This window comes from Hylaeus anthracinus, unplaced genomic scaffold (assembly GCF_026225885.1).
Source record: "Hylaeus anthracinus isolate JK02 unplaced genomic scaffold, UHH_iyHylAnth1.0_haploid 12002, whole genome shotgun sequence".
NCBI lineage: Eukaryota > Metazoa > Arthropoda > Insecta > Hymenoptera > Colletidae > Hylaeus > Hylaeus anthracinus.
This window is the reverse complement of record NW_026534349.1, coordinates 4949089-4970237: the sequence shown is the minus strand read 5'-3', so window position 1 is coordinate 4970237 and position 21149 is coordinate 4949089. Positions and strand designations below refer to the sequence as shown.

At 44.8% G+C, this 21149-nt stretch overlaps 2 protein-coding genes across 10 annotated transcripts in view; both read left to right on the top strand.

Annotated features, from left to right (window-relative positions):
* The window catches only part of LOC128891518 (ras-related protein Rab-37-like), a 79307-nt gene extending 67571 nt beyond the window's left edge, over positions 1-11736 (top strand). For 7 of the 9 annotated variants that reach the window (XM_054151042.1, XM_054151044.1, XM_054151045.1 and 4 more), the window contains exons 2-7: positions 5484-6200; positions 7258-7368; positions 7538-7646; positions 9361-9471; positions 9993-10134; positions 10630-11736. In XM_054151042.1, the coding sequence (XP_054007017.1) occupies positions 5922-6200; positions 7258-7368; positions 7538-7646; positions 9361-9471; positions 9993-10134; positions 10630-10747 (870 nt within the window). In that variant the 5' untranslated portion in view covers positions 5484-5921 and the 3' untranslated portion in view covers positions 10748-11736. The remainder of the gene's footprint in view (positions 1-5483; positions 6201-7257; positions 7369-7537; positions 7647-9360; positions 9472-9992; positions 10135-10629) is intronic. The other 2 variants (XM_054151048.1, XM_054151039.1) reach the window with 1 other exon arrangement.
* A 1636-nt stretch (positions 11737-13372) lies between these two features.
* LOC128891507 (zinc finger protein 62 homolog) lies at positions 13373-17698 on the top strand. Its single transcript, XM_054150999.1, has 4 exons — positions 13373-13626; positions 13952-14098; positions 14178-14267; positions 14336-17698. The coding sequence occupies exons 1-4, from the start codon at positions 13483-13485 to the stop codon at positions 17690-17692; spliced, it is 3738 nt and encodes a 1245-aa protein (XP_054006974.1). The 5' UTR covers positions 13373-13482; the 3' UTR covers positions 17693-17698.
* Positions 17699-21149: the final 3451 nt, after the last annotated feature.

The window sequence follows — 21149 nt, the reverse complement described above, 5'->3', positions numbered from 1 at the left end:
TTTTTATATACCGTAACTAAAATGCCGTAATAACAGCATCGTCGCTAACCTCAAAGTCTTTCGTCTCGTAAACGCTTAGCGCTGCCATCTTGTGGTGCAGAAAGCGACTAAACATACTACGCCCAGCTGTATATGAGTTATTAAGAAGTATGTTACGAATATATTAAAAGCAGGATATAGGACGCATCCCAATAAACACAAACATACACGATATATTATACTTCAAGTTAAATTTGTATCTGGTATACGAAAAAGAACATCCTTCGTTTAGTAGCTGCTTTGGCGAAGTCGCTAACGCAGCAGACTATGGATGCCGAACCCGCGGACAGTCGTAGGTTCGAATCCCACTGCCTCCACAAATAGTTTTATATCGTGTTTAAAATTGTTTTCTGCTTTGGCAAGAATTTTAACGATACACAATTTTCGCCAAAAGTAATTTAAAGATGGAAGCAACATTTGTTCATGCGGTGATGATATTCAAAAAGTTTACAGAGTTTCGGTCGATCGAACCTCCTTGTGGGGATCTCGTCGGGGCGATGAATTAACTTGCAGTCATAGTTACTCTGAGTGTGAACAAATGCTTTTTTTTTTCAAGTTCATACGTAATAATTTTCGTTCTTTCTTCGTAGATTTATCGTTCGGTGAGTTCAATGTTTGTTGTAGTCGAGTATTATTAGAGGCATTGTTCGAACGACTAGGCGACAGTCGTTCTCTCGCGCGAGCACGCGAAAACGCTATTATTTTCCGCCATAGCAGCTTTCAGGGGTGTCTTTCGACCCTCCTGAAAGTCTTTCCCCCTAACAACCGTGACCCGCTTGAAAGAGAGAAGTGTGCCAGGTTTTATTAGCCTCGTTAGTACCGACGGTATGATAGTCGATTGATATTTCGTTGCTGGGAAGCATGCGACGCGGAATCAAAGGGAATAACAAGGGCAGAGTTTCTTTGTGATAACGAGGCTGCCACTTCACCTTGTTCCTCCACTCTGCAATCTTCGTCCTCGAACATCTTTCGGCGTTCCACAATTGTCTCAGTGGAGCAAGTGTGTCTTTTATTTGTTATTTGACATTTTCACCCAGATAGCAATTTCGTCCACCTCTTCGTTCTTTAATTATCAGATGGCAACGACAAGGCGACGACAAAGCACGACAAATAAAAGATGATAATTTAGGTGTAGGATTTCAAGATCGATCGACGAGATTGCCAATTTAACTTAAACTTTTGTGCAGTTTTCCTTCGATCTTTTCCTGAAAATGGCCGTCGCCTGCAAGACCCTAAATCGTCTGGCAGAGTCCACGGCTCGTCCTGTGTCGTTGTACGATACAACTCCGCGGACGTAATCCTTTTTCACGGTTCTCAGCGCCGCGTCCTCGTTAAGGCGGACGCGCACACGTCGAAAGGACCGTGCAAATCACGTGGGCCACGAGGGTCCCTGAATTGCGCGGCGCGACCAAAATCGGCCGGGTTGAATGTCCTTCTCTCACCTGCGCCTGAGGTTTTTGTCCCGATTACATAAAGACATCCGGCTGCGCGTGCGCTTCCTTTCCTACGTGCGACGGATAGAGAACTGTCACTGTCCGACCAGGACACCGAAACGCGATGATCAGGTTTCTTTAATCGCGTTGCTCGTCGAGACAGCTCGCTCCAAAAAGGCCCAACTAAAAGATCATTGTCCTTTTTTCGGAGTAGCCATAGCCTACAATCTCTATCGTCGCGAAGGTCGAGCTTACGATTGAACTACCTAACAATTGCAGTAACCAAAGCGAGAATAAACGCGCCTCCACCTTCGATTTAAACTCGACGACAATGGAATATTCAAGCACCTGCCGCATAGTAATCCAAATGATATCCATTAATCCAAACGAAAGAAGCACGGCGATTTTCGTTCCGCGTTGGCTACGCGATGATTACAGCACACGTGTGCAGAGTCGAAACACCGAATGCCAGCACGCTCACCTGTACGCGTGATTAATTATTGATCGTCGCTCACGCTCGATCAATCATTAATCCGAGTACGAGTTATTAAGCGACGCAACGCGGATGCACTGTACGTTTGCGGCTTGTGCATCCAGCAAGCATCGCGCATTCGATGTTCAAAAGCCACCGATCGGTGTTCGACTCGAGGGTGATGAATCTTACCGATCCATCGTCGCTGCTAATTGGTCGGCAATTAAGTAATCAATTTGTCGAATTCGCGGCGGAATCCACGGATACGCCGTTGACAATTATGGCAACAGCTGTTAGCGACAATTCGTTATGCAATTTCGTGTCGTGTAAGAATACAGCAATTATTTCTGAAATGTCCATTTGACGCTTAACATGCGACGCTTAATCGTGAATTTTTAAACGAGGTATTGTCCTCCAGAGGTCTCTAAGGCTACTTTTACGTCACGTATTCTTTGTTAAATGAAATTTTGTCTTTTCTTATGAGTCACTAAATTAGGAATACATACCTTTCCAACGATGATTCATCTCGAGAGAAACATACTGTAGAGAATCTCCCAGGCCGCTGTATACTGTGGTTTGCTCGACTGCTCCAAGTATGGCATCGCGAAGGGCGCCACCAGTCGGGTCGAGTCTGACGACCAGAGGGCCTGTTTTGTTGGAACCCCGAGGGCTTTTTTGACGCCAGGTACGGCGTGGGTGGGCCCAAAGCGGTAGGTTGGACTAACCAGCCTCGTATCTGCATCACGGTTCGGTTTTTGCCGCCAAATCCGCGTCAGAAATCTCCTCCATCCTCGTACCTCCCTTTGACACTGAGAATCCGCTTTGAATCCGTCTTTCAACTACTCGGTGAAGCGAGAAATTAATGAGAAGCATGTCATTCAGTCGCATCTGTCCAAATTAAACTAATTAATGTAACTCCTTTCGCCTTTATTTTGAATTCCCATTCGTGCACTCCTCTTTAACTCGGCATACGCGTTGCAAATTCGTCTTCCATCTACACACCGTAGAAGGGAATTAATTATGTGTAATATGTCGCGAGGAAATTGTTTGGATCCATCTGCTTTTAATCGGATCCAATTCATCAATCCGAGTTCCCTCGACGTCGTGTTGCATCTTTGTCCAGCACGTCTGCAAAAGAGGGAAGCAATGAGTGACACGACACGAATTTCTGTGGATTAATTAGAAGTAAATTCTCTACTACGAATTGTTCGGATCTAGCCACTTCTACCCAGATCCAACCTATTAATCTGACGCTTCTTCGTTTCTAAGACCATGTATCACGAGTGCGCAACAATGGGGACTATTCACGTCATCAATTGTTTGTATTGCCGTTCAGTACTAAAAACGAGCTACGGCTCGTTCCATTTTCTGGAATTACCTTGTGCACACGAACGACTGGCGTGCGCAGGTGGTTACTTACTTTTGCCACAAAAGATTCTCTGTATTATCTTATCTATGTGTATGTATACGGTTGACAACCGCAGGTGGCACTTTCTCGCAAAAGTAAGTAAGCACCTGCATACGTCAGCCGTGCAAATACTCGTTAACGCGAACGTTAGAATCGAACATTCCTCCTTCGTTTATAGCGAACCTGATTAGATGAAACTGTAAACAAGACCCTCGAGTATTAATATAAACGAACGATGATCAAGTAGTCGTTAATGTCAGCTAATCTGCTTCCTTCACCATGAAAACTTCGTTTCCGTTTGTACAATGACGATCGAGCAAAAAGCTACTCCAAGTTCTTTCTTCTTTTCGAGTTCTTAACCTACATATCTAACGAAGGGAAAATCGTTAGCCGATTATCGAATTCGCCCAATTTCATCTGGGATCTCAAACTCCGGATGCAATCGCTCTTCGAAATTCCGCACTCGATGAAACGGGAAGCAATCGGAGCATGCGAACGAGTTTTAACGGCGCATCGCTTCAATAAACGACGTTCGCGAAAAAAGAGGGGGGAAACGAGGTACCAGCCTATTAAATCGTCGAAATGCGTGATTTCCCGCGAAAATGCGAGTCGCTACACGTTTTCCACTCGCGGACATCACTTGTAATTTTATTTATACAAATAGATACGCTCCGATTCGACGTTCGTTCGATATGAATTATCGAGTATAATAAAATGAAATAACGTTTCACGTTGAACGGGAATATATCACGATAACTGCTCGATAAAATAAACGTTGGGAATAAATCGGTATACGGTGATTGCATTTTTCATGTATTATTCGAAGCCAATTCCGCCCATCGTCCGGCGAGCTGGAATCGCCGGTAAACGCGGTAAAATGCTACACGTGAGCGCGAATTTTCGCAAGAGATTTTATCCACGGCCTCGGGGGAAGGAATCGGCTTCAAAAGCGGAAAGAACGGACAGATAAACGAGTACCGGAGATCCTTCGTTATTTCCCTTCAAAACCGAAAACGCCATTCTGTTTCCGTGCCAGGGTGGTCCCTATTAAATTTTCTATAAAAACGGGAATCAACGAAATAAAATGAAATCATTTGTTCAATGATCAAATTAATTCAAATTAGATCAAACTTTGGTTCGATCCGTGGGGAAATTTAATATCGCGCTGAGATCGTTTGCGCGTAGGTCTCAATCCGCGGTGTATTTCGCGAAATATTCGTAAACAAAATCAACGTCGAACGCTGTGCAAGACAACTCGTTACCATGCACAGCCAGCCTTGACGCGGTCGTTGCGTCATGACAAGATAGTAATTGCTCGGGTTTAATTTGCTCGGACGGAAATGTCGATTTTTGCGATCGCCATAACGAACGCGCGCCTTCTGCGGCCGTCGCGGTTCCGAACAACGTTGATTCACTTAACGAGCGGTCGACTTGTTAAATATGAATTTGGTCGATCGAAATAGTTATAAAACTGAACAAAGTTCTTCGCGAAACGTATGACAATTCGAGCGACGATAACGCAAACGGCACAGGACGACGGAAGTTAACTTGCGTCAAAGCCTATTCAGATACAGGATTGATCGGCCAACATTGTTCGGCTGCGTCAACATTCGCGGCAATTATCGACGTTACCAATTATTGACTGTTGACTAGGATAAAACGGTATTCCCAATGCAATGGCGGATCGCGTGCACGATATGGAATTTAACCGTGCAAACAGTTGCAACGAACGTTAAACCGTATATCGCGGTTGTATCGCGCGGAAATCAATGGGAATAGGCTGCATTTCGCGAATTAATTAAAACATGCTTACCGTTTATGCAAGCGGGCACGGTGTATGCGCCGAATCAACATAGGTGTTACCCCGTTACGCAATCCGATGCGCAACAAGCGGAACGACGGTGAAGCTTCGAAGTCGAGGATCGCGTTGCCGACGAAGAACGTTCTCGCGTCAGCAATTCAGAGTCGATTAGAGATGGGCAAAGTCTTCTATTTGTATCCGTATTTCCCGAAGTCGTTTTACCCGGTTCCTTTTCTCAGCCAACGTATATCTATCACCCTTCGCGAATTATCCTGCGAAAGGGACGCCGGTTCCAGGCTGCTTGCTAATCAACAGGTTCCCCTCCTGTAGGTGTTACTCGAGCCTACGCGCGATAGAGGTTGGAAGTCCTGGCACGTAGACGTGATAAAGAGTGAAGCATCGAGGCGAAGACGCCGGATCGAAGAGTCCTCATGCTGCGGCGCGTATAGTACCGAGCCCGCAGACTTTCACTCCGGTGCTCGTTGATCGGCCGCGACTCGGGCGAAGAAACGGGCGAAGGAGAAGCCAGAAGAGGCGCAAAGTGAAAGACTGCTCCGTCCCTCTCTTTCTTTGGTCCAAAGTTGATTGACCTCGAGCGAGACAGAAGGTACAGCCTGATCGTCGGGTGCTCGTGCTCGGGAGAAGCAGAAGAAGCGAAACGACAATCGACGACGACGAAGACGACGACGACGACGACGACGACAAAGACGTACGCGACGAGGAGTGGCCGAGAAGAAGAAGAATTGGTGCTCCCGGCAGCAGGGGCCCATGAGCACCGTGGAGGCGAAGCTGCGTAGCGTGACGAAGCGTAGCAGACACGGCTCACGTAAAAGCGGGTCACCAGGCGGCGATTGGTCGAGCGGCCCAGGATCATCTGGTGGGGCTAGGGGCCCAACCCAGCCTGCCTCCTCCAGTCCCCAGGCCAGCACCTCCGCTTTCAACAGGTCCCAGGAGTCGATGGGCCCTACCAGGCGGCAGTCCTCGCGGGACAGCGTGGACTCGACGGGCCAACAGGCCCCACCCGATCACGGCGAGCTCCTTTTCAAGGTCCTGCCCTCTCTCCTGATACACTAGCTACCGCCGTATCGATTAATAGCAATTAATCAATCCGGATCTTATCGCGTGATGTGTAACTTTCGACGTAACCTTTTCGCGTTACCTTTACAAGGACAGAGTAAAAAAATCGCGTGAAAGTTGATTTCGCGTACATGGGATAACACCTCGATTTAGTTGAAAGTAATTGATTACTTTGTCGATAGATCGTGTCTTCTATTCTCGACCAATCGATTAATTTCAATCCCGCGAATTCCTTCGCTGCGCACCTCTATTTATGAGCCGCCTTTTGAAAATTAACCTTTCAAACGGTGAGACTGACAACGAATGCGTATCACAGCTAATAATTCACGCGATAACGTGAACTTGTTCTCGAGCTCGTTAAACTCGTTCAAGGGTTCTGTCCTCTCGGTTATCTCAAATAAGTGACTTTATTAAATTTATTCATAGATACAATCATTCTTTAATGTAAACCCTCCTTCTTTATTTCCTTTACTCGTGTTTGTTCTTGATGTTCGACGGTAAAGCAATTATAAATTAGTACACGCCGTATCGGCGATACGATGCGGACTACAAACGAGTAGAGATTAATATCGCTGGGGCTGTCTCCTCTTGTTAGGATCGACGAGGTCGATCGGTGGTAACTAAATAACTTACTAACCGAGGGTAGCGCTATTGAGTTTGTCAAGAACGGAATTAATCGAGCAACGAATAAAGAATACCGTTTCAAATTATTTAAGATAACCGCGAGGACAGAGCGTTTAAACGAGTTGAACGAGGTCGGGAACAGGTCCAGTATTATGTAAATTAGTAGTCGTGGATACGTACTCGTCCTCTTAAGAAACTTTTTATCGGATAGTCGCATTAGCTCCCAAGCGACAATAAAATTAACTTCCCGAGGGAGAATCCCATTCATGAAGGATCGAACCACCTCGGAAAAAAAAAATGAGAATCGCGATCACGCGCGTTCGAGAGTATCTGGTTTCGCGAAATTGGAGCTTCCTCTGCGGTTTCGCGACTATTTTCACAGGTGAATTTTCACGTAACGCAGGTGATGCTATTGGGCGACAGCGGTGTCGGGAAGACCTGCCTTCTAACGCGATTCAGGGACGGCCGATTCCTGTCTGGGAACTACATAACCACCGTGGGCATTGATTTTAGGGTGAGACTCTAATTCCATTCCAGGGTATCAATGACGCGGCTTTCAGAGAATTGACCCGCGACGAAATGCATTGCTCGCATTGGTAGAGAACCGTGATATTGTCAAAGTAGACGCGCGCGAGGGAACCGGTCCGAATGGAAAGCATGAGTGGTTTTCTTCTATTTTTCAGAACAAGGTGGTCGTCGTCGACGACACGTCTGTGAAGCTTCAAATATGGGACACGGCTGGCCAGGAAAGATTTCGAAGCGTCACGCACGCGTACTACAGAGACGCTCACGGTAATTGTATATTTATTTTACCTCGTATTCGAGGCATACGGTAATTTAAACGCGGCACTTAAAATATATTACGAAACACTTTGCGTTCGGAGGGAGTCCCGCCTTTTTGGCGATATTAATCCAGGTTATTAAATGAAATGGCTAGCCACGATTGCAATGAACGTTACTGATTTCAATCAAACAAGTTTCCTGATCCGTGTATCATCCGGCTTCTAGTAATTTGGTGATAATTATGAACGACAGGAGTAAGCGGAATGAGCATGAAAAAGTCTGTTTGCCCGACGATCGAATTGCTTATGAACTTTTTCACCTAAAACTGGTATGCACGAGATAAAAAAGTGGAGAACTTTGCACAGCCTAGCATTATGTAAATCGCTGCTACCCAATGCAATACCATGCTCTAGATCCCGAGTGTTCAGAAATGGTTTCTTCCTAGGTAAGCTGCGCGTTGAAAATTCACCTCTTTTGCACGCATAGACTGCCCAATGCTAATCTGCAAGAGTGGACGTATCTTGGAATGCAGGAGGTCGAAGGAATCATTGGAATTTCATACGAGACGTTTCGTAAAAACGTCGAGAATTTTTCTCTTTTATTTTGCCACATAGGAAAAACGTCCTCGGAAGCTACTTCTGCATCGATCAAAGAAAATCAATTTCAGTCCAGGTTCTCCTAAGGAAAACATTCTCCTAACCCATCTCTAGCAAGCGACCTGGCCCCGTCGAACCAGGTCGCGGAATGATCCTAAATTCAACGATGGCGTTAATTTTGGAGAACTACTTAACTGAATTCGAAGCGAGAGGGGCGGCGAAGGAAACGCTGCATCCGCCGTAGGGGGTACCGCCATTGTTTGCGCGAAGAAACCCTCTTTGAACAGAGACGTTGTCGCGACAATAGTTAGACGTTTCAAAGGCTTGGTAACAATTACGCGACGGAGACACTTCGACAATGGGTGTCTCCATTTCTATTACACGGGCGATGGTGCTTTTGGCCTGGGCTTTAACCCGCGGAGCGTTCTGGAAAAACAAGCTTCCCAGCGGGAAGAACCCACCGACGGGGATCGGAGTGGAAAAGTTCTAAAGCGCGGCGTATTTATCTCTTCGAATGATGAAAACAGAAAATGCCGGTTTCAGGAACTATTGAGAACTTGGTTACTCGAAACTTCAAGAAGCATTAAACGAAGATGAATCTTCGCCTCAAACTTAACTTCTTCGTTTCCCAACTCAAACGAATCCTTTTAAACTGGGAACTCAGACTAACGAAACACTGGAAAAAACTGCGATAACGGAGGATATTAAATATTATTATTCGAGGAAATTATTATAAATATAAAAATTGATGACTATACCAAGTGTTTCGACACGTAAATTGAAGATTTTTCAAAAAGTGGGGATCGATTCGTGCAGTGAACGGCTCGTATCAAGAAGCGATCCAAGTCTTCGCAGTCGAGGATGTCCTCCGTTCTCCTGGCCTCGTTGAAATCTATTTCTGAACAGTTAATTTGCGTGCGCGAAACATTGTTCTGTCCCGTCGTTGGTCAGAGAATTGCATGACGAAACGAGCGCTAGAGCAATTTTCCTGGCGGCGCAAAAAGAGGACGAGTGACTGGACGCGCAATAACGCGGACAACGTCGCGTAAAAGCTTTTGTTTCCGGGACAACCAATTACCAGGATCACGGCCGGTTGCGCAACGCATAACGTTCATTATTGGTTTCAGCTCTTTTATTGCTTTACGACGTGACGAACAAGACGAGTTACGACAACATCAGGGCTTGGCTGAGCGAGATCCGCGAGCACGCGAACGAGGACGTCGTCATCATGCTGTTGGGTGAGTTTAGAGATTATTTACACCTGGAGACGTTGAAAAACGCTCCCAATCTTGAAAGAGCAAATGTTGCTGGGCGAGTTTAGAGGTTGTTTACCATTTAGGGACGCTGAAAATGCTCCTAATCTTCGATCAGCACGCGCAGACCATTTCGCTTGTGAATTTAAAGAAGGAACGGAAAGGAGAGAAGTTAGCTTTCTTTATCGTCCAGTTTCCGAGAAAGTTGCCAATGATCGATAAGTCGATGGACGGGGCAACTGGTTCTTGCGGTTTCGATTAGTTTCTTGCTTTCGTAGAAAGTCCAAGAGAACGGTCTAGGAAGAGTGAAATAGCGCTCGGTTCACAGGCGAACGAGGAAACAGTTTGTGAGTAGGTGGAATAGGAGGACACGAAGTGTTAGATGAAATTTAGATGACCTTTCGCGGTCGTTTACGATAAACTTAGAATCACTGTCGAGGAATCCCCGTTCTATATTGCCAAGTGTTAATTTAACTGGGTAACGAGTTGAAATAAAATAATTTCAGGTAACAAATCGGACTGCGGACAGGAACGAATCGTGAAGAAAGAAGACGGCGAGCGGTTGGCGCAAGAGTACAAAGTCCCCTTTATGGAAACCTCTGCTAAAACCGGCCTGAACGTCGAATTGGCCTTCTTGGCCGTTGCTAGGTATCTGAAAAACGTTGATTTAATTACCCAGCGGCTCGATGAAAAAAGGAGCAAGACGTTAAACCGATGAAACTGCAGCGTTACACGTTGCGTTTGATCTGCTTCAATGAGTCTTACGTTTAAATCATGGCCAACTCGATCCAATAAGCCTCTTAAGCATTGCAAAGAGGTTCTCGTAATCGCAGTTTGCACAACGTGAATTGATCGTTATAAATTTCGCTTTAGAAACCGTTGATCTTAATTTCGTAACCAACATCTTTCGAAAGTCTAAGAAAAACTATGAGATTATATCTCTACCATTCGTGACTGTAAAAGCAAAGACAATGCGGGTGGGCAAGTTAGCGGATCATCCTATATTTAGAGATTACTGTTCAGACTATCGTTGAGGTAGACGACGTTAGGATATCCACGCAGAGACAGGCACGATTTGAATGCGTTCCCTTTTTTTTTTTTCTTGAAAAAAAGATTTACCTACGTCGTTTTGTGTATTTTCAGGGAGTTGATGGCCCGGAAGAGCAACGACCCTGACGACACCAAATTCAACGTCCAAGACTACGTTCGTCAACAGTCTCAGCGGAGTTCCTGTTTCAGTTCCAATTGCCTGACGACTTGAATTGCGCAACAGCCCTGCGCACACGTTTCCGTACGATAGATAAAGCGAACGATGAAAAGCGAACCGGAACTCGTTGGCCGCGAGAATGGCGCCAAGTGGTCGTAGCTATTCGATTGTTCGTAATCGGGATCGAGCGCAGGAATCGTCGATTGTCTATATCGTTGCAGAAGCTTCGACGAAAATTAAAATTTGCACAATTTATCGGTCAAATTCAAATTTAATTATCGAAGTAATTCCCATTAGAGTCAAAGTAATCAACGATGCTTCACGATATAACATTCCACTACCAGTACAACGGTATCGCTTAGACGAAGGAATGCTATAAGTGATTTTCTACAGGGGCTGAGAATTTATTTGTAGAGCTAACACAATATTGTAGTCCATTGATAAGATAGTCGAAATAGAGATAACGCTAATGAAATAGAGAGATTAACGCTACATTTTCGAGTACGTAATACACCTTGATGCAAAAGGACGTTGGTTTGGTCCGTTACTGTTACAGATCGTTGAAGCACAAGATGAAAAAAAAAAAGCGCGGGAAGAATGTCGATATTTTTTAAAGCGACTGGCACGCAATGTTTGTTGACGATACATGTATAGAAATGTGCAGGATGAGGCACTTCGAACAGGCCTTCTGAATAATTTGTCTCATTAAAATGCTCTATTAGAAAGTAAGAACAAAAACGAATTGATCTAGCCCTAACCTACACAAAACTAATGACGTTACATTACGTCCCACTTAAGACCAGTCAAGAATAGCTTGGTGCATTCTTCATTTTTTCCAAATATAGGCAAGTTATTTAGGTGATCTGTTTTATATGCCTCACCCTGTATAAGTATATAAATATATATAGATGGTTAATCCTATACTGTACATTAATGTGAATAGCTTCACGGGACAGAGAGTCCCCGGATAGTCGTAGGAAATGTCTCGATGGTTCTAACTCGCACTGTATACGATCCCTACAGTGTTAAGCAAAAAAAGAAAAGACATGTGTATTTGATTAAACACCGAGAATTTAACGAGGCGCGAAAGCTCATCGTGTACCAAGTAGAACGGTGGTTTTAGAGAAATCCCCGCGTAGAAGAGCTTTCCGAGAATATTCCATAGCTGCCGTACTTACAACACGTCGAAAATGAACGCTCAATAATTTTACGTTGAGAAGCTCTTTCTCTTAGCTTAGGTGCGATTAATTAAAACGTTTACGTCACATTCCACGGACAAAATTAACTGATAAACTAGTGCATTGCTTTTTCAAGTATCACCATATTCTATTGAGTTTCTACTTTTCTAACTAATTGTGATCGGTTGCACAGGTCACGTGACCATTTATAACAGCGATACACCGCTCGATCAATCCGATTTACACCCTAAATTTTATCGATCGTATACACGGAATTATTTTTATAACGCCTCAGCGATGATTCGCTACGAATATTTCAAAATTAACGAATGACGATCGTTTGGTTTCATTATGGAACAATTATCTTGTAAGTAAAAAATTGAAAAGGACGCCCCGTTGTACGTTCACGTACTCCGTATGTACAACCTGTTTTATCGAAGCATACAAACGACAGAGAATTGCATGTCAAGTGTATATCGAGAAGTATATATGAAATAAAAGATCACCCGACCAATAGAAACTATTCCTTTCTCGTTCACCATCGCTGCTGTTGTCTAAAATTGATGCTATCGTTTCAAAGTGATTACTCACAGAGGTAAACGATTCTTCACGCTTTCTGTTTATGGCGAAACGTCTGCTGTCCTTTGTCACTGACACACTCAATGCGCACGAGTCGCGATTATTCTTCAGATAGCAAACACTTGACATACGAGCGCAATTGTTCTACGAATGTCAGCAAATTCTTTCAAAGACGCGACTAAATTTGCGCGGGATCAACTTTGTAACCTACACCGACTAGTCAAAGGGATCACGTGACCGTTAACGACCTAGTCCTAGTCCGATTCCAATTCCAAGCTTTCCGATTTTATACACCGAATTCTTTTTTACCGCCAATATGATACATTGCTTGCGAATGCTTCAAGATTACGGAACGTCGATCTTGTAGGTTATTCGAACAAAAACGAACGATCTCGTAAATCGTCTTTACGTAGGTAGAATGTGTGCTATCGACGCGTACAAATGGCAAACAATTTCGTGTCAAGTGTGTATCGAAAAGTATGTACAAATAAAGGAAGACTCGACCAATGGAAATTATCCCTTTCTGATTTTTCACCACTGCTTGGCTTTCGGTTACTTATTCTAAGAAGTCGATGCATGTATGGCATTTATTACAGAACAAAACAAATGAAATATTATGGTTTCATAGGGTCAAATTTTCAAGCATCTGCACCATCACCCTCAGAGAATACGAACGTTGAGCTATCGTCGTTGAACTTACCGAAGTAAATGATTCCTCACGTTTCCCGTTTACGGTAGAATGCCCATTATCTGTTATCATTGGCACAAAATTGTTCGCTCTCAACACACACGGATCCCGATAAGACACACTTGATAAACGAATATCTTGCGGCACTGTTTGACACGCGCCTTTTGCGAGGTGGTTCCTGAACGCGTGGAACGCTACGGAAACGGACCGCTCGGTTTCAGTTTCAAATGTCGACGTACAAACAAAACGCTGCGTCCCTAACCTTCTCCTGGAAAGCGCGTTTAGTTGGCAGCCAGAATACCGAGATATCTTGCGAGGAAAAGCGACGGCAGTAAACGTCCGCGATGGACGAGGTGGTGGAGTTGCAGGACATGGAAAACGTGTGCAGGCTCTGCCTCTCCACCGACGAGCCGAAGTCGTCGGTTTTCGGGATGCAAGACTCTCCGGTACCGTTGGTCACTAAGATACAAGCCTGCTTGTCGATTCAGGTGCGTGTAAAGTATCATTCTTCGGTAGTCTTTTTAGCTTTCAATATATCTTCCTTGTTGCTATTTCGTTGTACGCATTTACGCTTGGTTTAGATCCATAATGCGTGCGCTTTGAGGTTAAGTCTGTATTGGACTATCCATAGATGTATTAGAACCGACTAAGATAATTACTAGCACTATCTCTGTTTACCTTTGTTGACCATTCTTTGTTAGATAGATACTAGTTCAAAGTATGCTGCTGTTTAACCTTATTTTAATGGGAGCTTTGCGTCTTAAGTTAAGGCTTCGGAAGGGCACACTTATATGCAGTATGTATGCCTTTTAGATTTCAGCCACGGATAAATTGTCAAAAGACATATGTGCGGAGTGTGTTAGAAATGTGAATCAGTGGCATAATTATAAGGAAGCTTGCCTTCGTTCTCAAGATAAATTACACCAATGGCTAGAGAAGCATTTGCAGTCAATTCCCATGGTAAGTATCCATTTTTAGTACTTTGTACATCGAAATATTATAAGAAATTCCAGTGAACATGTTACTATTACTCGTACAGGTCATAACTATCAAGGATGAACCCGTGGATTTAGATTTTTACGAAGACAACGTTGAGGTTATTTCAGAGTCTACTATTGAATCGGACTTGGTGAGTATAAGGATGAATGAGTATGAGTATGAATTTTTGAGTATCTTACCGATATATTCTGTTTCTAGGACTCAATAAATATCGAAGATAGTATAAATAACGTACCGAATAGTGTTCACGTTCAAATATTAACCGACGACGAAGAAGATGTACCCAAAGTTCCAGCACCAACGAAAGACGTGGACGTACCTACAAAACCTGAGCCACAACTGGACTACGATACGGACTGTACCATAGAAATAGAATCTGTTACCGGTAGCGAGCTCGTACCTAACCCTCTCTCGAGTAATGAAGACAGAGTCATGGAAGCTGATTCCACGCAAAAGTCCAGCGCCTCGACATCGGCAAGTAAGAAGAAGATTAGACGAGGTCCGCACACTCACTTCAGGGGAGCGCGTGTTTTCAAGCAAAAGTGTGTGCATTGTCAAATCAATTTACATTCTAAGTATTCTTACGCGAAACATATGGAAAGATTTCATACCGACAAGCAAAATGGCGACGCGGATCCTGAGAAGCTAGACGACGAAGAAGAATTGATCGAAGACTTGGAGGACGAATTAATCAGCATGGAGAAGGATGCTCCGCTAACGCAGGTACAGCAAAGTATCATCAGTCAATTGAAAACGTTCTCGTGTTATTCCTGTCAACAAAGCTTCACCGATCGAAGGAATACGCTTTCTCACATTCGTCAGCACATGCCCGATTTAAGGCCTTACACGTGCATCGCGTGTTTGACAGAATTCCCAGATCGATCAATGTACAAATTGCACTGCGGTGCTTCGTTTGAGTGCGCGATGAAAATTGCACTGGTTATACCAAACCATGGCGAGGAGAAGTACTTCACGTGCAACATGTGTTTACGTTCTATGCCAAACCGGAAAGATTTACTTAGCCATCTTTCGAAACACTCCGACAGACAATACGAAGAATTAATCTCACCATCGCGATCTCCTCCTAAATTAAAACCAATGGCACCTCTTCCGAATCTAAAACAGGAAGTGATAAGAAAGTCGCACGGAGAAGGTCCGACTATTCCTCTTCCTTATAAAAACGGCGATCCGGCGCACAATCACGTTTGCGATTTGTGCGGAATGATCTACCGATACAGGCCTAACATGCTTAAGCATCTAGATTTGTGTCAACGTCTATCGCCAGACGTCAGAACGTCCTACAAATGCGTGCACTGCGGTATGACGTATCTCGTGTTCAAAAAGTTCCATAACCACATCACTTTGGACCATAAAAAGAAAGATTTCATATGCTCCGAGTGCTGTAGCAAATTCAGATCTCCCAGCGATTTCTTGGCTCATCATGAGACGCATCGCAGGCCACGCAACGTGAAGCAACCCGCGTCGAACCACGAAAAGGAGACCAAGAAGCCAATGCAAAATATCACGACCCCGATCAAAGACTGGGACACGTTCGAGGCGGAAATAAACGCAGCCAAGATATCTGACAGCAATCAGTACAGTTGTGCCCTGTGCAACTTGGAATTCACCACCAGAGCCGAGCTAACCGAGCACAGGAATCTTCATCTGAAGGTGAAGATCTATTCTTGCGTGATCTGTCGCAGCATGTTCAGCAGCGCGGGTGCCTTAGAGAGCCACATGAAGGATCACGGTATAGAGGATCCGAGCGAGCAGAACGCGAACAGCTCATGCGTGGAGTACGGGACGGTAGAGGATGATTCGCGGGACTCCAAGACGATTAACGTTAGCGCTACCTCGGATCCCGGTACGAACAAGAACGAGTGTCATTCGTGCGGCAAGATGTTCTCCAACTACGCAAACCTCCGAAGACATATACGAAACATACACAAATCGGGAAAGTCTCACTTTAGTTGTCCCGACTGTTCGCGAACGTTCAAGACCAAGGAGATACGCGATCGGCACATAACGACCGAGCACAAAGCTTTGAAAAACATGTGTCCCAAATGCCCAAAGAGTTTCGTGTTCAAAGGGAATTTGAATCTTCATTTCCAAAACGCTCACGGTGAGAAGTCGCGATCTCAAACTGGTCACAAATGCGACCTCTGCGGCAAGGTGTTTTTAGAGGAAGCCTCCCTCAAGATACATAGATCATGGCATAGCCGAGCAAACTCGCGCTTAAGCATACGATTCATGACGAACGAGGATAAGAAACCGGCGAAACCGTTGATCACGCCCAAACAGGAACAGGATTTCAATACCAGTTCCGACAGGCCGGCCAGGGCACGGAAATCCTTCCCGAATCCGCCCCCCACGAAACCTCAAGGCAACTTCCAGTGCCAGGTATGCAACGACAAGTTTAGCGACGTAACCGAGCTGAGGAAACACTTGTGGGACGTACACTGCGCCCGCAACAAGTCCGAGAAGACTTTCTCGAGTGACGAGCTCCAGTGCGAGCTCTGCACGAACGTTTACCCTGACAGGGAGACGCTGAACATGCACATGCAATGGCACAAGGCCTATCCCATTCTCAGCGATCACAGCAAACCGACTTTCCCTTGCGAGATTTGCGGGAAAATGTACAGCTCCAAGAAGGTGCTATGGAGACACAAGAAGCTTCACAAAGCCACCACCGCGGCCTCCGCCAAGTTCCAGTCGATGATGAAAAAGCCCACCGCGAACGATAACTTGTGCAACATCTGTCAAAAGGTCTTCAGCAGCAGCCAGTCGCTGCAACGCCATCAGCTAAACTTGCACAGCGAAATATTCAATCAACGACCGCTGTCGCTGTACAACAACTCGCGTATGTCTTCGCAAGACGAGCCCAAATCGAAGAAGGTGAAAGTGGAGTCGGAGGAGAGCCTGCAAAAACCATTGTCCGCTATAGATGCCGTGCATACAGGCAAGAAGTCGGTGATGTGCCACGTCTGCAGGAAGTTCTTCCCGAACATGAGCGTGCTATACAAGCACAAGCAGCTGATGCACAACAAGTCGCGCGTGGTGAAGAATATCGTCAAAGCAGCTACGACGACGTCCTCGGAGTGCATCCCGTTGGCTGGAAACAACGGAAAGGTTTGCTGCAACATTTGCTTCAAGGAGTTCCCGGGTGTGTCGAATCTGCGCCAGCATTTCACCGTCAAACATAAGAACTCACCGCCTCAGCACGCGTGCCCGATCGACGGCTGCAAGCTGATGTTCCCCACGCTTCAGAACCTCAAGGCTCACGAGCAGTCGCACACCAGCATGATTTACAGCTGTACTCTGTGCGGCAAACACGTGTTCACCAGAACAGCAATGACGAACCACATGCTGACGGTCCACAACACCGTCTACGACGCGGATACCAACAAGAACTTTCACAAGGAGACAGACCTGACCAATTACATCGTGAAGGACGCCGTGGACGCGACCTGTCCCCACTGCAAGATCAAGTATCCCAACAACAGGGCCATGAAGATCCACTACTTCAAGTTCCATGACGCCATGGGTCAAGCATAGACCCGATCGTCTTTCCCTGCTGTCAAGGAAATTTCCAAGGACCATTCTGAGGCTTAACGAAGCGTGCTAGGTATTCGGGACGAATCGAATACAAAATTATCGGGGTCAGCAAGACACTCCGAATCGGACGAATGCTGATCCAAACATTTTTCTACCGAGCCACGAAGTCGCTTTCACGTTCGTTCGACGATGGACGACGACTAACACGTGTTCTAAGCGCACCGTGTTTCTTAACGTTGTTTGATTTGAGTGGTACGTTTTAATACTTCTGCCAGTCCTACTTCTCTACCTGCCGTGGCTGTCGAGCTATGTCCCAATAGACACCAGACGACAGTCGTCCCGATCAGTAATGAATTCTGTAAATAACTCATAATTATCGGAGAGAAACCGAGGGGGATGATCAAGGAGGAGAGAGTATATATATTTCTTCGTTCAATGTTTTTACGAGAGTTATTACGGTTTTCAAGAACACTTAACTTGATTCGTGGCGCACCCCGTGACGATATCAGTGCTTTTTCCGGTGGACATCGACGACTCGAAAGACATTGTTCGATAACGATCGCATTTGTCAACGCGAAACAAACGGGCTACCTAGATTTCTGCTTCTCCATCCTGAACACCCGGAGGAACTACGACGAAAGTACCATTAAAATTATTGGTCAATTTATCGCTTGCGTTGCACACAAAATCTTGGTCGCCCGTTTAAAACGCGTTGCTCCATTTGCCGCATTATACCGAATGAAGTTGTGCATGATTTTGTCTGCGAATGATCGCTAGATGGATATTCTTCTATTTTTTTTTTTTTCTTCTCGTTGATCAGCGACGAGTCGTAATGGTTCCATTACGATCTAATCGAGCGCGTTTACTTGGGATCACTGGAAATGTGCATTCCCAAAAGCTGCGCGCGAAGTTGTATAGAGCAAACGGGGAATTAGTAATCACAGTGACGGCGTGGAGGATGAACGACGTCTTCCACGTCAAGTTTGCACTTCAATTTAAACGAGCATTGTTACTGGACACTGGGATTAGAACTATTACGTCGTGGATTTTATTATTAAGCGCATACTTGTATATGCAATGTATAAGCTGTAGCGTTTTGCATATAGTGAACAAATAAAGGGAGGATTAATAAATGTAGATACTCGGCTTCTTTTAGCATCATTTGACGTTATTTTGTGTTCAGGCCAGAGTGCCGTGAGTTTTTGGGTTTTTAATTATGACTACGTGTTCTTTTTACGCTGCTCGAAACAATTAGGGGATCAGGCACGACCGGTTTACGAGAGTTAATCTGTGGGGGGACATACCGCATCCGCTACCAGAGTTGTAGTTTAAGTTCGTTGCCGCAAGTTCCTGCTTCAATCTATAGATAAATAATTCCATTCGGAGATAGAAGCATTAAAGCGGTTCTGAGAAAACGGTAGATGTTAGCTTTTATGGAGGAGACAACATTCGGGTCTTGATCTTGGAGTCTTGACTCTTTAACTTAAAGAATAAAGGAGACAGAACTAGAGACTGTTCGGGGTAGCTCAATTGATCGAAGCAACTGTCCTGTAAACAAATCATATGGGTTTGAATCCCTCTTCGGCAATCCAAATAGCTGCTTCTTCTCTCAATAGCAATGCAGACAAAGTGACGCCAATTTGGACGTCCTCCAAATCGATTTTTTCTTCGGTCCACCTCTAGATAGCCTTATCGACGAGTCTGCTAATCTGTCCAACCTGCAAAACACAGTGGGGTGATGTAGTAATTGTAACACTGTAGTAATTGTGTCGTATCAGGGGTTTTCAAGCCTTTGGACACCTCGTTTTCGAATACGCTATCCTCTAACTAGTTTAAGCAGTGTAATTGACACGATCTTCGAATCTGCGAATCATTGAACAATTACATTTCGACGCCTAATTTCGTAGAAACGACGTGTAATTCGCGATGCTCCTTCGAGGAATCACTCAAGAAGCACCGGGACTTGCACGTTGAGACATTCCAGCTACCGTTAACATTCTTAAGGCAGATGTTCGAGACGATAATTACGCTGTTCGCAGTTAACGTTTCGTGCTACGACTACGATTAGTCGGAAGATTTTCAGACGTACGCATACAGGAATATAGAAGCTATATTTCTGTACGATAAATTGATTTTTGTATTATAATATTTTTACGCAACGATGGAAAAGACCTAGACGATGGTAAGACGAGCGTCGTGGTGCATAAAACGTTCGTAGGTGGCCAGGAATTCAAAAATAAGACGCTTCGCAGATATTTGTTAATTTTTACGTTTGTTTGTTACGAATGCGGATAAAACTTCGACGTAATCATAGCAAGTTCGTACAATGATATGAAAAATGATAGAATATTATACACGTGTATACAGGGCACAAATGTTTTATTTTTTATTTTTCTCCAAAGGCTATCAATACATGTATGTATATTGTATCAATATATTCACTTCTGACAATTCATCGCCGCGTTTTTTTTTTTTTTTTTTTTTTACGGGACGGAACATTGGTCGCAAGGGACAACTGTGAATATTTGTTTTTAAGTTTGGGTAAAGTTTGCACAAAACTTAGGACAGCAGTTCACATCGATGATTTTGTGTTCGACATGTGTCGTGTTACGTTGTTTTGTAGCCTCGTCGTATAGATGTACTGTAATCAATTAGTGAAGTGTACATTTCCGAGAGCCTACTTAGGACGTTACAATTTACACGTACACGTTAATCGAGTCTTCTCAAAAGAAGATCCTCTTCTACCGTCGGTTCGCAGATGTTCCTTGTACGACGTACACATTCGTACACAATAAAAATAGTTACAAAAATACAGGTCGTTTCGTAAACTACAAGCGTCTATCGAAATTCTCTGTTTTCTATGTTTTCCTCGAAGGTGAGTACGTTTCGTTAGCCCGAGCTTTCAACTTCGACTTGCATCTCGGACACCCAGTGCAATCTGTCGCACATTCCACGTCTTGCAATTGAAATTGCGTCTTCCTTAATCCGATCCACGGGTTCAAAGACATCTCGGCGAGCGACAGTGCCGAACAATCGCGCGCCTAGCGACTCGCGACTGGCAGCGACGATAATAACGGTAGAAACGCGCTTCGTTTTTGATCTTTTGCATCTCGGCTACGTCCACGGTGTTGCAGACAGCTGCTGAATTACACGCCACGTGCAACGGGTGTGTTCCTTAAGCGGCTTTGAACGGCATCGTTCCCGTCCAAGTAATACATTCACGTGCAAACACTAGTATTCGGTGCACGCATCGCAAACAGTGGCCTCGAGTTGTCGACTCGAGTTGATACTCCAGGGACCATTAGTTTCCAAAAGTTGGAGGTTTAAGTCGGTGAGCGTTAATTGGACTGCTGATGTTTTTTGAACTGTCGAAAGTAGCTACGCAGTTGCGGATTCTTTAAACTTCGAGCGTTGATTAATTTCACACGGTTGCTTGGCGGAGGTTTTACTCGCGGTA

Coding starts and splice junctions, on each gene's coding strand:
- LOC128891507 (XM_054150999.1), top strand. CDS start 13,483: ATGGACGAGGTGGTGGAGTTGCAGGACATGGAAAACGTGTGCAGGCTC. Junction 13,627..13,951: donor AAGCCTGCTTGTCGATTCAG/GTGCGTGTAAAG, acceptor TATGCCTTTTAG/ATTTCAGCCACGGATAAATT. Junction 14,268..14,335: donor CTACTATTGAATCGGACTTG/GTGAGTATAAGG, acceptor TTCTGTTTCTAG/GACTCAATAAATATCGAAGA.